We start from the raw sequence: 16,494 nt of genomic DNA on the forward strand, positions 1-16,494 counted from the left end.
GTGTATATCAAAAGTTTAACTTTATCTTCGGGAATCGGACCCCATGAGTATAAACTTACTACAAAAGTGCAAGTTACAAGTCTCCCCTCGGTTATAGCAATAAGCCGACTCTTATTTTGGTGGGTGTTGTCCCTCCCTAAATGATTCTCTGGCCCTCCCTAAATCCCTCTAATCCAATCTTTTTTTTAAATAAGTATGCCCCTATTAGAAGCCACTCCTCTATGTCCCACCCACATTTTCTATTACAATTTATTCTTAAGTGTGCAGAGACTCTGCAGTCAGGGTGGAGGACGATTCCATAACACCTAAGTATAGGTAAAAGCAGACGCGTAAACTCCACACATAGTTTGTGAATACCACTTTGTAATGCATTTTGTAAAACTACTAAACATATTACAAAGTGCAGTTTGTGAATCATATCAGTGTCAGTTGTGCAACTAGATGTGTTTTCCTTTGCTAGATAAGAGGGTGTAATGAGTAGTCAGAGATTGTCCCGTGTGTCAGCCCAGAAGTACCATGGACCCTCCTTGCCCAATGATGACCTAGGATGTTCTTCAGCATGCAAGTCAGTGTCAATAGTGGGAGCCTCTCAGATAGATGGAACATGCTGGAGGTCACAGATTACTATAGTCTGGAGGAGGAAGTGGTTAACAGTACTACTGTGGGGGGGAAAAACATGGCCACACATGAGTTCCTGCAGGAGTTCAGAATTAACAATGAATACCCTTTTCATGGTCACAAACCACGATGTGGCACAGTTCCTAGGCATCAATCACTTGCAATTCATGACGACAATGGCTGCAGGCTAGTGGGTAGGTGCAACGATTCATGAGGACCATGAAAAAGGCTCTAGAATTTGCCCATGCCAAACACCATCATTTGTAATGAGTGCTATATCCTTTTGTGTATGAATGCAGTCATACTCCTCATTGCAACCATTGGTCAGTGCCCTAGTTAGATGTGCGTGGGCTGGTTGGTAAGAGCTGCCTCTCCACATCACCCTACTGGTCCCCTAGTAAACCTAAGGGTGAGGCAGTGTGGGAGACAGAAATACAACAATGAAGTGAGCTACCTTCGACAAGCTACTGTTGTCAGTCTGAAAGTATTAAAATTGGTCTGGAACTAAAAGCTTCAGAGCAAGATCCACCTTATGTTTGCACCCAATCCATGATGGTCATAAGTGTAAAAGGCACAATGGTGACTGCCCACTGGGCATAACATTGTATTCCTGCATCGTATCATTGTTCAAAACATCCTTAGGGCTCTGGTCAGAACAATGATTCTTTGCAGTTTCAGGATTATGGTCCAGATGACGAGGGAGAACAAGCTCCTGTTCCAAGTCCCAGTGTAGAAATGGATGTAAATAGTCCAATGGCAGGGGTGGTTGTGGATCTCAGTTTGAGCGGAGATGCCCAGCCCCAGGGTACCCTACTAGTTTTGACTGGGAGAGAGCATCCCCAATACCATGTATGGGCTCATTCATTGCCTTTCTATTAGGACTACGTTAAATAGTGAGTGCAAGCTGGACCATTTGACCAAGTTTTAGACAAGTTCCTGATGTGTGTTATGTTTTTTATATTTTGGGGGGAATGTAGAATTGTTGCTGTTGGTGTGGTTGGGCTGAGTTTGGGCCAGGAATACCAATGGTATGCTGTGTTAAAAGGTTTTGCAAAGTGACGTGTTTGGCAGAAAAAAGGGCTGATGTCATGGGGAGGATTTAATAAAGAAACCAATTGTGTTATCATACCAGTGTATACTACATTATTGTGCTGTGCGCAAGTTTCTAAGTTCAATGCACTACAAGGCTTGTGATGGGAAAGACTCTGGGCCCGATTCACAAAGGTAAACTTAGACGTTTGGTCTAAACTTAGACCAAACATTTAAGTTTAGGACTTTGGGAATTCACAAAGGGCATGTACGAGTAGTATCTTTACGTCTGCACTAGGGGCCCCAACAGTGCATCAGTTCTGAGATGCAACGAGGCTGCAATGCAACGTCCTGCTGTGTCAACGTTGATGATCCCGCCAACAAAGCCTGTGATGTGAATGTCAGCGTCATGGATACATTTCACAGTCTAGGCGATGTGTCGGTTCTGATGAGCGGTGAAGCTTTGATACGGAGCATTGGCATCATTGTCCATGCTGCCCTTGACAAAAGATATGAGGACCTCAAGGCGATGGGTCAAACTTAAGATGTCTGATGTGGCAGCAAAGTGAGTCTTTTGCGCTGTGTCCAATCCACTCAGCAGCACTGATGTATGTGTTCTGCTAGAGGATGCAGCGCTCAGCCAAGTAGATGCATCAGTTACGTTCGTGGATGTGCTGCTCAGTAGAATGGACGCATCGGTTCCGCTTGTAAGCATCTTATGCCTATGTCCAAGGGTCCATGACTGGGGTGGCAACACATGGCAGGGACTCTCATATGGTAGAGTCCAGGTGCAGAAGCAGATGCAGGATGGTTGGAAGGCTTTTATGTCCCTGAGAATTCACATCAGGGGCCAGCCAACAAGCCTTTAGAGTCACTCAGGGATCAAGAGATGCAGGCCCAGTCCTTCTCACTCCCAGACAATAGGGCAACCAGCAGCAAGTCAGCATAGAAAAGCAGGAGTCCATCAGAGTGCGGGCAAGCAGAGTGGCAGTCCTTCAGCAGCACAGAAGTCCTTCTTCCTGGCAGAGTATCCACAGTTCCAAACGTGTACTGGCATTGTGGTGTCTGAGGTCCAATTCTTATACTCAGTGGTGATTTTGATGTGGGGGAGACTTCATAGACATGTCTTTAAAGAGTCCTCCCTGCCCTGGTTCCAGACTACAGGGGGTATGCAGCCCTTTGTGTGGGGACAGGGGACAGCCTATTCAGGTGTAAGTGAGGCTGTGTCGGGTTCCTCCCTTCTATTATGCCCCGAATGACCCATCAAGTCGCACCTAAGCTCCCATCATGTGGCTGTCTAAGAGGAATATACAAAGCCTAACTGCCAACTACACCCAGTCTTGTGACTCGAGGCAGGCTGCTGACACCAAATGGCTATGGCAAGGAAACACTAACTTTCTAAAAGTCTTTATATAACCAAGGGGTTGGTCCCTTTGCATAGCCAGGCTGAGCCACACTTAACAAAACAAACATAAATAATACATTGCCTGGATTTAATTTCAATGTTATATTACTAATAGCCAGCAAGCAACTCTTGACTCCATTCATTACTTTAAGTTATTCAAAAAACTATTCGTTTAATTCAATTTTCAATTATCTTATCACAAACATCAGAAAAACAAACACAAAAGTTGCACAGGTGAATGCATTCATAACTAAACTAGCACCATAAATTTATGAAAAGAAACTTTTAAATTTCAATACATACATGTGTGAGATAAAACTCAAAAATTCAGCTTTTCCTATTTCTTAAATACTGCTGATTTCAATGCATATTATTGGGTTGCATTTTCCAATATTTTCTATACTAGGCACCTCTTTCTTTCGGCTTAGTTGCCTCGATATGATGGCTGAATTTCACAACTCTTCATATGCTATTGGTCGATGTGTTTCAACCCATAATTCAGGGGTCCCTTCGGGACCAAGACCCGGTATCACTCTCAATTCCGTTATGGCACGCTTTCCTTGAAGTTGAGCCCTGGCTTTCCTGTCTTAATTTTCAGTCCTTCAAGTAGGCACAGATTTTTCACCATCCTATTTAAATGACTATGGCTCTTGCTCCGGAGATATTTATTTACAAAACATTTTTCTGAGCCATTCCATTGTTGATCTTTGCATGTACGAGGCAGCCGGTGTCAGGGTTCCTTTTGTGCAGTTGGCAATATCCTGTCTCACTACAAGATGTGTACTGATGGGGTGTTGTCTGAGGTCCAATTACTATACCCAGTGGTGTTTTTGATGTGGGAGACTTCCCAGACATGCCATTGTAGTGCACAGATGTCCTGCCCTCCCTGCCCTGGCTTCAGACTATAGGGGGTATGAAACCCTTTGTGTGGGGATAGGACACAGCCTATTAAGGTGTGAGTGAGGCTTTGTCCAGCTTATCCCTTCCTTCCATTCTGCCCAGGATGACCCATCAAATCACACCTAAGCTCCCATCATGTGGCTGTCTAGGACGAATAGACAAAGCCCAACTGCCAGCTACAGCCAGTCATGTGACCATAGGCAGACTGCAGACACCAGATGGCTGTGGCAAGAAAACGCCAACTTTCTAAAAGTATACATTAAAAAAGGGGGCTAACTGTGTCACCCGTGGACCTGGGTAAGTAGATTCCAATGTGTTAGAGACCAGAATGTGGATCTGGCCCAGCAGTGGATTAATCCTTTTCTAGTTGAAAGTCCCCAGTTTAAATATCCAACATGGCAGACCATGATATGGAAGTTATGTCTATTTTGGCCTGATTTACAGGCCCAGCATTTGAGGGTGAATTTTTAAAGTTTTGTAAATTTAAAATGTGAGCCTTACTATAACATCCCTTAAAACCTATATATAAAATATAAATATAAAATAGATAAACCTTTGTTTTTTGCAGTGAATATATTTATATTGTTTAAAATAATAAATGTTATTATTTTTTATATGATGTGATGTTTGATTGTCAGAGAATAAACCAGATAGGAAGAATTCTGTTTTGCATATGGTAAGAAAGAGAAAATACTCAGTAAAATGTATTTACATTAGCCTACCTTATGGATGCTTTATTTGGACTACTGCCATGGAAGTAGAGGCTTACACTTCCCCTGTAGGGACCATTTTGAACTTTTTGATTTTTTTTTACTTTCTAAAAGTGGAATTTTCAGAATTGCAATTTAGAATCTGACTTCAGCATAAGTTAGGATTTTAAATTGTGATTCCAGAGACACCAAACTTAAAGGGGTCTCTCTTCCAATTTGGAAATTATGCTTACGAACTATAATAAGGCAATTCTGATATTACCCTATGGGAGAGAGATGCCTTGCAATGATGAAAAACAAATTTAAGAGTTTTTCAGCACCAGGAATGTACATGTCCTACTTTTTACACACATGGCACCCTGCCCTCTGAACAGTCCAGGTCCTACCCTAGGGGTGACTTATATGTATTAAAAAAGAAGATTTGGGCCTGGCAAAGGGTTACTTTTGCCAGGTCAAAATGACAGTTAAAATCTACATAATCAGACTCTACAATGGTGGGTCTGAGACATGTTTTAATAGTTATGTAAGTAGGTGGCACAAGAAGTGCTGTAGGCCCAATAGTAGCATTTCATTTACACACCCTGAGCACATGTAGTGCACTTTACTAGGGACTTATAAATAAATTAACTATGTCAATTACTAGGGAAGTTATCATTAAATGAAATATGGCAATTGGGTATATGCTAATGTTACCATGTTTTGGGGGAAAAGCACAAGCATTTTAGCACTGGTTAGAAGTCATAAAGTGTGCAGAATCCTAAGGCCAGTAAAAACGAAGTAGGCAAAAACAGGAGGTCTGAAGGCAAATAATTAGGGGAAAGCAATGCCAAGGATGTCAGGTCTAACATGCTGGATGTGAGAAGAACTACCCAACCCCTTATGAGTTCTCACACTAAGACAAAAGAAACTGGAGAGACTATTAGTATTGGTGTGGCCAGTCCCAGGACAGTATTCCGCTGTAAAATCAATTTCCAGTAGGGAGATGGACCACTGCAACTGTTTGGGATTCTCACCCCTCATCTGTATTAACCATCGGAGGGATCTGTGGTCTGTCTGAACCCAGACGTGAGCATCAAACAGGTATGGTCTCAGCTTCTCCAAAGCCGAGACCACACCAGAGGCTTCCCTCTCTATTGCACTCCACCACTGTTCCCTGGGAAGTAACCTTCTACCAATGAAGGCTACCGGTTAAACCAGTGCCTCTGCATTCAGCTGTGAATGCAAAGCCCATATGTCATGCTCTGAGGCCTCACATGGCTGCTTCTTGGAAGTCGGGTCGGTCAAGGGGGCAACAATGGTGCCATACCCCTTGAGAAATCTCCTTTAGTAGCTAGTGAGGACTCTTGGGGTTTCCAAGCCAGAATGGTTTCTGTCTTGGAATGGAGGGGTTGCACCTTGCCTCTTCCCACTTTGTGACCCACGTAGACGTATCTGGCACTTACTGTCCTTGATAGTCCGGCATGCCTTCTGCAGAGCCTGAAGCACTTACCTGAAGCAGCGTAGGTGGTCCTCCCAGCTAGAACCGAAGACCCTAATGTCATCCAGAAGTCCAGAAGTTCTCCAACAAACCAGGATGTGGTTGACGAACCTCTGGAAGATGGAAGGGGTGTTCTTCAACCTGAAGGGCATTGCCTGGATCCATTAGTAGCCTTCTGGGGTAAAGAACACAGATCTCTTTCCAGAACTCTTTCTTGCCCCCTTAATATTCCAGTACACAGACCTTAAATCAAACGTCGTGAGGAACTTGGCCACTCCTAGCCGATATGTGAGTTCATCAGTTCTGGGGATGGGGTGTGCATCAGTCTTATTGACCACATTAAGCTCACGGTAGTTCACATAGAACCTAGGTTCTGGAGTGACACCTGGAGTGGCAGCCTTGGGGACCAAAAGCACTGGGCTGGACCAAGGGGTATTGAGGGATCAAGAACCCCTAATTCCAGCTTCTTGGAGACCTCCTCTTTAATGCTGGCTCTTACTTTATAAGACAACATCTACATTTTACTCCTCATAAGCATGCTGTCCCCAGTATCAATATCATGGGTACACAAAGTAGTGAGTCCCAGGGTAAGAGAGAATAAAGAGGCAAACTGCCCCAACAGCAGGCAGCAGTCTCTCTGTTGTTCTAGGGTCAATGTAGGAAAGAGGCTGACACCCTCCACAGACCCATCCTGCTTCTTGGAAGAAAGGAGGTTAGTGAGAAGTTTAGTCTCCTCTTCTACCCCATCATCAGTGACTAGGAGCATGGTGAATTCAGAACTTTCAAACTGGGGATTGAGGTGATTGACATGCAGGATTCTCAAAGGGTTCCTAGGAGTCTTGAGGTCCACCAGGTAGGTGACATCACATTTTTGCTCCTTCATCTCATAAGGGCCAGACCAGTGGGTTGCAGGGTCCTAGACTCCACGGGCTCCATCACTCACATGTTTTGACCAGGCAGAGGCTCGGCCAACTCTGGAAGCGTTCTCGTCATACCTTCATTTCTTGTCCTTCTGGCTGACTTCTAGATTTTTTGTGTAGTTTCCAGTAGTTTAGCACAAAGTTTAAAAGAGCTGAAGCCAACCAGCTCCTGAGGTACCTCACTGTAGGAAAATAAAAGGCATGGCAGGAGGACATCCCAATTCCACCTAATGAGCACTGAAAGTCCCATTATCATGCCTTTTAGGTTCTTGTTGAACCTTTCACCAAGCCCATTAGTTTGAGGGTGGTAAAGAGTAGAGAACTTGTAGGCTACCCCACACTCCTTCCACATGGCCTTAATGTTCTGGTCTGAAACTACCTCCGTTGGAACCCCACACGGGTAAAGAGCCCCATCAGTGTCCTTGTCACTGTGGGTGCAGTTACTGTCCTCAGAGGGTTAGCCTTTTGGTACATAGTGGCATGGTCCACAAGAACCAGGATGAATCTGTTGCCCATGGCTATCTTGAGCTCCAGAAGCCCACTGATGACGATGTCCACACTTTTGAAGGTAAGGGGGCGATGACAGGAAAAGGTTGCATGGGAGCCTTGTGCTGCACTCCTGACTTGCCACTAGCCTGGCAGGTGGTTCAGGACCTGCAGAATGCATCTGAGACCTTCCTCATTTCAGGCCAGTGAAAGTGGGTAACAATCCTCTCATGTGAGGCACTCAAATGCCCTTAATATAAGTTTGTGTGATATGAAAATCAATATATGTTTATTAGCCAACCCAACAGCCTTTCGGTGATCAGAAAGAGTGACCATAAAATATGTACACCTCTATAGTTTAGCCGTCACAGCTGTTTACAATACATTTTAGCCATTTTGTTTTTAACAGCAGTATAACTGTTTTCTGGCTTAATTTTTCTTTTAAGTGAATGCTTTTTCCTTTTACTTTTCCAGTAATAAATCCTCACTGGGTTGCAGAAATATATGACAGCCATAGCTAATCTATTGCACAATGCATGCAAAAGTATAAACATGTACTACATTGTTAATCTTAGGCAACTAGAGTAAATTAAAAAATGTAATGCCCAACAGAACCTTTTATCAAAACCAGCCTAGTAGACGTTAACATTGGCCCACAAACAGCCTAAGAAGCAGCCCACTCACTGATCTCACCTGACAAACCAGCCCATCAGGCACTGTATGATTGCCCTAAATGCGACCCCAACCCTGCATCACAGGAATGATCAATACATCCCGCCAACATTTACTGTCCTAAAGGCTCTTGAAGAAGCTATCATAACCTTCCTGCTAAAGAAACCAGCAGCCAATCAGAGGCATCTAGCTAAATATCTCCTTTCCAAAACCACAGGCTCTTGAGTGATATGAATACTGAAATCATATGCCAGATGCATAAGCATGTGGAGAAATAGGACATTCTCCATGATTGACAGTCGATCTTCTAAGTACACTGAGACACCAAATATGCCATAGATGATGTTAAGACAAACCTGGTAATTTTACTTGACGCTAGACAGCCACATTGGCCTATCTGTTGTTTATGAGACGTTTGAGAATAACGTGATGTTAGAGGACAATTAAATTTGCCACAGATCCCAAATAAATCTTGCAGTGGTGTTGATTAGTTCTTGTCAGCTAAAGCCAAAAAGTCAAAGTCTGCACATCTTACCCGAAAACCATGAACATCACCTGTGGTGCACACCAGGCTTATTCATTAGCAGTGTTATTTTTGTTTCCAAATATTTACCTAGAGACACGTCACATAGCACCATCATCAGTTACTGATGTATATGGTATTACCCAGTGCACATATATGCAACAGTGACAATCCAGACTGGCCAGGGGGACCCCTGATCTCTGATCCTGGCAGTGCTGGTGGTCTGACCGCACAAAACTGCTGTGGTCGTAATGTGGTGCCGCGAGTCTGCGGGTCAAGTGACCACGGCTCGCAATGATCCCCTTTATGTTTGGCAGGCAATATTTAGTACACAATATTCTGGTACCATACCTCCCTGCCACCAGGCAAGCTCCTGAGTGATAGCCTCTTTCTACACACTGCCACCCCTACTGCTCTACAGCTACTATCCCACATTCAAGCTGTACCCTTCAGCCATGCATCACCTCTAACCTCCTTGTAACCAAGCTGACAAGCCACTAGGTTACACACTACCTCCCCTCCCTGCATGTTATACTTGTCAAGGTATAACATGCTTGCCACTTCAGAAATAATGGTGTAGGAAGGCTTACCCAAAAGACAGCTTGCACCTGGAAATCTGCTATGTAGTAAGATAGACCCAGTTTACCTCTGCTACAGGACTAGTTGGCACAAACTTCAATTAACTTCAACTGAAATCATCAAGGGCAAACTTCCTGACTTGGCCCAACTATGCATGCAAATAATAAAGTTTGCATACCTCCACTCCAAGCCTGGATGAATTTGAAGTGACTGTATGAGAATGCTTCCAAATGACAAGTCCTACTGACGAGCAATAGAGACCCATCCTCAGCACTGTCTGATTTTATATCTTACATGGGTGTTTTGCTACCCCTTCCCAAAAGATGCTTAATTTCAGTGTTCTTTTAGACTGAAACCTGTCTTTATCTCACAGAAGAACGTATTCCACCTTACTAATAAGTCTGGAACATCATGCTACCAGAACATCATGGACACAATATCAAGGACAAAAATATTGAGAAGATAGTTCTATGTAGGTGAACATTGATTTACTTTCTAAATTCCATATATGCTTAGTTATATACATAATTTCAAGGTACATAAATGTGGAGATAGGAATAGTATGTCTATATTTATGGATATGCACTTTCCTTCTCAATATTTTGGTCCTTGATATTTTGGTAGAACGTTTCTGTAGTCAAAATTTCTATGTCCAGCCACTGTGAGCAACAACACTAACATACTTTTGACCAGCTACATTTTCTCATTGGAATTTAGCTGCTACAGCTCCTGTTTCAAGGGATCAATCTTGACCTACCAGTGATTTATTTCTAATATAAATAACTGCAATGCAAATTGAGGCAGTCTAACAACTGAAATACTAGACAAGCTTCAAACAGTGCTGTATCATACACCATCACTTGCCTCATCATTAGCATGAAGTTAACAGGCCATACATCACTACTCTGATTGCTCTTCAATGGCTCTTAGCCAAACAACTGTTACTTGTCGAAACTCTGCATTGTCCACATGGATCTACATAGTTATGCACCCTTATAACTTGTTGGCTGGTCTACAAAACACCTATGGTAAGCTACCCACCCAGGGAGATACAGAAAGTTTGGCTGCAGAAATCTCCCTCCTTTCTTCTACAACTTTGCCTCCAATCAGGAAGAATAATACATTTTGTTAAATTTTTGCATTTGTTGCAAGCTGACCACCCTTATGCGGAGGATATACCAATATTATATGATGCTTTTGTTGTTTTGATGCACTAGTCTTTTTCTACTGTAACCTGTTTCACTCCCTCGTCCTTGCATCGACCAGTGTCAAAGACCTGCATATAAAATTAAAGAAATAATGCAAAATAAAATAAATAACCTTTATGAGTTATATTTGTCAGTGGATGAAGGAGAGTAATCTGCTTCTATTTTTTCACTTAAATGTAGCGCCTTAAATTGACAATATCAAAGAAGGGTGGCTGTAATGAAAAAATCAGGCAAAACAAATGCACCCTAACCTAAGTGCATCAGTGAAAAAATGAACTATCACAGAGATCATAACAGCTTACCTAATCAAAACAGTGACATTTCTCAGTAGATTGGTTCCCCTTCTAGTATTTCATAAAAAATGAACCTGGGTCCATTAGCTTCCCTGCTTGACACATACCAGTAACCAATTATTATGAGATTATTGTATACATTTTTACCCTATTTCATCTGTAAGAAACAGATACCACAAAGAGTTGTGCAAATGTCCTAAATCAAGCAAGTCCATAGAGGTAGGGGACGTACAAATAACTTAATTCCTCCTGGTCAGGCTTCGAGTTCGGACAGTGTACCCGTGGACCTCTTTATAGGAAATGTCACATTCCTGGGCCCCCACGCAAATCCAGTGCTATCAGGGTTGCCATAACAGGTCAGCTGGTATCTTCATGGAAGGAGACAGTGATAGTGCTCATTTTCAAAAAAGAGAATAGACACTCCCCAGGTAGATTTCAGCCCATCTCCTTCCTAGATAGCTTCCTCAAAACGTCAGGTAGGAATTTAGGAATTTTAGCCACAACAATTGAGGTCTGGTTAGAGGATAAACAGGTGCTGTCTATAGAGCAGTATTGTTTTCACCCAGAGTTAGGTACTGTAGAACAGTGCCTTAAACTTCAGTAAATAGTGTGAAACTATGTCAAGACCAAAAGAAGTTCCATTCACGTAGCTTTTATGGACCTTCCCTGTGCTTTTGATATGACAAATAGAGTAAAATTATTATATATCATAGAGAGGAAGAGGACAGAACAAGATCTGATCGATGTATTACATATGATGCACTGGGACACTCTGGCCAGGATTTGAAATGGAGCAAATGGTGAACTTTCACCACTTATTAAATCCTTCTCAGGTGTACACCAATGTTGTGTGATGGCCCTGCTGCTTATCCTCATTTATATAAATGATGTGGAGGAACACCTATGCCAGGCAGGTAAGGATTTGCCACAATTGTGAACATGTTCAATACCAGTTTTAATTTATGGAAATGATTCAGTTTCAGTTTCTGGAACAGCAAAGGGTCTAGAACTTCTTGTAAAATCTTTTATGAGAATTTTAGACCTTAAAACAAACCTTTGTAAAGCCTTTACCGTGCAAATTGGTCCAAAAATACTAAAACAAGGACATTCCAGTTAGGAAGTGTAGAGCTTGTAAAACGGTCAAATTTTATGTAACTGGCATTTCCTTTTGAAACCCATTAACATTGGGACCTTTCTACATACTCTAGGGCAATGTAATGAAAGAGCTATAGAGTGGGTGTTTAGGTTTGCACATAAACAGGGACAAAAACTCGTGAAGGAGATTTTGAATATTTATTATTACAAGTGTGTCTCATTGGCGATTTATGGAGCAGGGGTTGGGGTTAGACGTGCCTATCAGACACAAAAGGTAGAAAATAAATTCCTTCGTATGTTGCTGGCTGTTCACCAATCTTCATCCTTTTCTATGTGTCATACCAAGGTGGGTTTGCATCCACTGGAAACCTCAATCAAACTAGATCCCTTCTTTGGTTGAGGATCTGGGAAAATCAAGAAGCAGATTTTACAATGGAAATATTGTCTGACTGGTTTACCTCAGAAAACGCCTCTGTGATCCCGTGGATAAAATATGCAAGAACCAGCTTTGCTGATTTGGGCCTGCCCCAGCTATTACAAACCAGAAAGCATAAAAGGCCAAGTAAAGATTCAGGTTAGAGATTTATTCCTGCAGAACTCACCTAAAGGCTTTTCAGAAGCTCAGTTTGAGTCATAATTATAGTTTAATTAAACAGGCAAAGAGGTGTGAGTTTTATCCTGTAGGTATTTAAAATTTTGAGTATAGATTTTATTTTACGAGATTTCATTTTAAAATCGTTATTCAATTCCCCAGATTTGTCCTTGTGACAATGTTTCAGCCCAAAGCACAGGGATGCTTTTTCTAAGCTTCAATCATGTCTGTGAATACGTTTTTGGGACCCATTTTGCGAGCTTCTAAAATTAAACAGCATAATATAACTCTTCTTTTTCTGCAACAGTTAACTAGTATGAATACTAGTAATGCAGTTAACTATATTCGGAGTGCGCTGGTTGATCCTGCGGAAAATCGTAATATTGTTTTTATTCTCTTGACTGAGCCTTAAATTAAATCGGATCCTGAGTGTACGTGGTTCTCTTATGAATTAGGATTGCATGTTAGAAAAAAGGACCAGTCTTAATTGTGTGTAAATAAAAAACACTTATATGTTTTGATATACACTTTTATTGCGACTTTAGCCGAATAAAGTTTGATAACGATGATGATGAGTTGTGACAAATGCCCTAACTCATGAAGCAATACACAACATTGAAGTAAACATTGAAGTCCACTCCTTAGAGCCTACATTCAACCTTATGTGCATCATACCAATGCGATCTATTAGTGGCTGTCATTATTATAAAGTATAAATAAACTATAAACGGTGCAGACTAAACAGCACTGGTTATTAGGAGCAGCAGACAAAGGGGCTTTAAATCATTCACACTAGCTGCCTAACAAGATGAGAATAGATATGAAAATCCTATGCCTGGTTCATGAGACCAGCCTAATACAGGGCTCTCTATATGTTTAACTTTATATGGTTAAAGATTGGCCACGTCAATGTAGGCACAGCCATTCATCCATTCATATGATCACAGCGCACCACAAGAAAAAGAAGTCACAACAACACCGATTGGCAATCCACGTCCGCTAACTCTGGAACATATTAGAGCATGCATGAAAATTTGAAAGATTTATCAAAACATATCATACTGAGGAACGTGGTCAAGATATTACGAAATTCCTTTCAAGGGAGAATTTAAAGGCATAACATTGTAACTTATTATGCCTGCTTCAAGATCAGGGCTGTGACTAAGGTACACTCAGATGTAGCCCAGCTGATCGGCATGTAGCACCTATGAATGAACCCATGCTTAATTTGTAAATAAAAAAGTGTCGGTGCCCAAAGCCCTCCTCTTAACCACGCGGCTGCTGCAATTACATGTGGGAACACGGAACACTGAGGTGGCGTAATCATGATGTCCTCTCGGGCCTCTTCAATCCATTTAAAGCCACTCCCTGTCCATTCAGCTCACTCTTGCAGCTTTCTGTTTCCTCCCTTTGTGACACTTTTTCGTTTTTCCCTTCCTCTGTCTTTCCCATATATGTCTGTTGGTGACAGCAAATGCTTGAGGCAGAAGAATAAGCCCCGGCCCTCAAAAATAAGTCCCGATGCTCCACACCGGAAACAACAAGCACAAATTAAGCAATGGAATGAACATAGCACAGACCGTGTAACGTTGTTTCTTGGAGCAAGTATTCCTAGAATAACTATACAGTTTTGATTACATCAGATTCCACATGAAAATGTTAACATTTTCCCATGCCATAATGTACGAAATGCACTACATTTTCTTTAAGAATGTGTGTGTGTGTGTGTTTATAAGAATCAGATTTATGGTTTTGAACACAGAATATGCAAGATATAATTCCATAACTTTTATGTTATTTTGCTTCATTTTACAAAATGTGAATATAAGAAAATGTATAAAACTTCCTGCAGTGATGTACAGGTACACATGTCTATTTCTTTCTTACAAAACTAGAATTTTCCATGAGCATGTATACTTCCTTTTTGTTACCTACAACAACTTTCGGCCACATTAAGGAAAATTGCTGCTGCACCCAGTGCAGTGGCACTATTCTTGTGCCCCTTAGCGCCCCTCTATTTCCACTATGTGTGCACTGTATCTAAGATACGTATCTAAGATGGTGGTAGTTAGTGAATTAGCGTCAACATTTTTCACGTTAGTTCAGAGCGTTGCAGGATTGGCATAAAACATTTTGACGCTAATCCTGCAAAGGCCATTGAGGCCCATTGTAAACAATGGTGTGCCTCCTTAAGTGCCAAAAAAAACAACGCAAGGAAATCTCTTAGATTTCCTTGCACTATTGTTTCAGCCCCCCCCCCCAACAGGGGAATGCCCCCCTTGCATACATTATGCCTGGCGCAGGCATAATGTGGCACAAGAGATTACAAAGTGGTGCAATGCATGCATTGCACCACTTTGTCAATGTGGCACGGAGATTTTGGCCTCCTTGGGCCACATTAGCATAAAAGAAATGAAGCTAATGTGGCGCATTGAGGCATTAGAGGCTCTTAAATCTGCCCCTTAAACTTCTTAATGCAGCTAACTCATACACAGTGTTGTTTTGTTAATCTGTAACAAATTACAAAATGTATAGCATGGTTGTAGTGTAATTGCCATCTGTACCTAGAGCAGTCCCAGCCATATCAGTATAAAACAGAAAAAGAGACAAAACATATTGTCTTACCATTAAAGTTGACTGCCCGAATGTAACCAAGTAGTTCCTTGCCCTCGATCACACTCATTCTTGAGCACAGCCCAATGGATCCGGGACAGAGGTCCTTGTGCATGTTGTTCAGAGCATGGGCCATGGAATAGACAGCATCAATAACAAATTGAACCTTTCCTTCCTGCTCATAGCTGGAATCCCTACCGATGCGTTCCAGACCTGAAACAAAAAGTTTCAGAAATTCAGCCTTCATTTTGTCATATGTGCCGCAATTATCAACTATGGGCTGAAATGTGAAAAAAACTATCCTATCACAACAATTTTGCCAGGGACGATTATCCTAAAATGTCTACATAAAATTAGCATATTTGTAGAGGGATCAAAAGAGGATCTGACTATAGATGTCATGCATAACTTTATTTACTGTTACTGCAAAAGTATTATGCTTAAACAAGATACTATATATATATATATATATATATATATATGTGTGTGTGTGTGTGTGCGCGTATGTATATTAAAACAAATGGTCATAAATAAGACGCGTGCACTCAAGCTGCCAGCGGTAGTGGTAGGAGGTAGATCAATCCTCCTCAAATTATGATTCCAAAACAAGAAAAACAACTGCACTCTGTTTCTCCTGAAAATTAACAGTGTTTAATCCACACCAACAAACACAAACACGTTTCAACTAACGGTGAACAAGACTCTTTGGATTTGAAACGTGTTGGATTAAACACTGTTAATTTTCAGGAGAAACTGAGTGCAGTGGTTTTTCCTGTATTGGAATCACATATATATACACATGTATATATATATATATATATATATATATATATATATATATATATATATATATATATATTGAATAAATAAGAGAAATGGAGATTTTAATGAAAGGAGGAAAATTGTTCACAACATATAGCCGAATTAAAGATTTGCATGCATTTCCCATGCCTTCCCTCCATTTGTCTGCAATGGTATTAGTTTAGTGTGACAGAAATTGTGTGGAGAGTGGACAGCTTTTACTTTGGAATGAGAAGAATTGTTGGATGTCTATAGATATAGTCTAGTTGAAATAGTAGATATCCACAAACAATTTCATTGTTGCATGCATATTCATGATATCGAACAGTGCGTAACATTAAGTTCATGTATGCACACTCTTAGTGATAAGTAAAGCAAATAAAATGTCCAATATTAGCAACATATTCCATTCTGGTGACTGTATCCTATTTTATCTAACTTTTTTATTCTTCAAAGCCTTTTATTTATGATGTTCCTCTAGCATCCTTATTGCTGTCCACTCTTCTTTGACATTTTTGACTAAATGTTTGCTTGTCTCATCTGCTCACACAGGGCTAAGCTTCTCTCCTGCAC

At 41.3% G+C, this 16,494-nt stretch overlaps 1 protein-coding gene across 2 annotated transcripts in view; it reads right to left on the bottom strand.

Moving 5' to 3' along the window:
* GRM8 (glutamate metabotropic receptor 8) overlaps positions 1-16,494 on the bottom strand; it is a 2,784,122-nt gene that overhangs the window by 1,087,723 nt on the left and 1,679,905 nt on the right. For both annotated transcript variants that reach the window (XM_069229648.1, XM_069229650.1), the window contains exon 7: positions 15,133-15,333. In XM_069229648.1, the coding sequence (XP_069085749.1) occupies positions 15,133-15,333 (201 nt within the window). The remainder of the gene's footprint in view (positions 1-15,132; positions 15,334-16,494) is intronic.

The sequence above is a fragment of the Pleurodeles waltl genome, chromosome 4_1, assembly GCF_031143425.1.
Source record: "Pleurodeles waltl isolate 20211129_DDA chromosome 4_1, aPleWal1.hap1.20221129, whole genome shotgun sequence".
NCBI lineage: Eukaryota > Metazoa > Chordata > Amphibia > Caudata > Salamandridae > Pleurodeles > Pleurodeles waltl.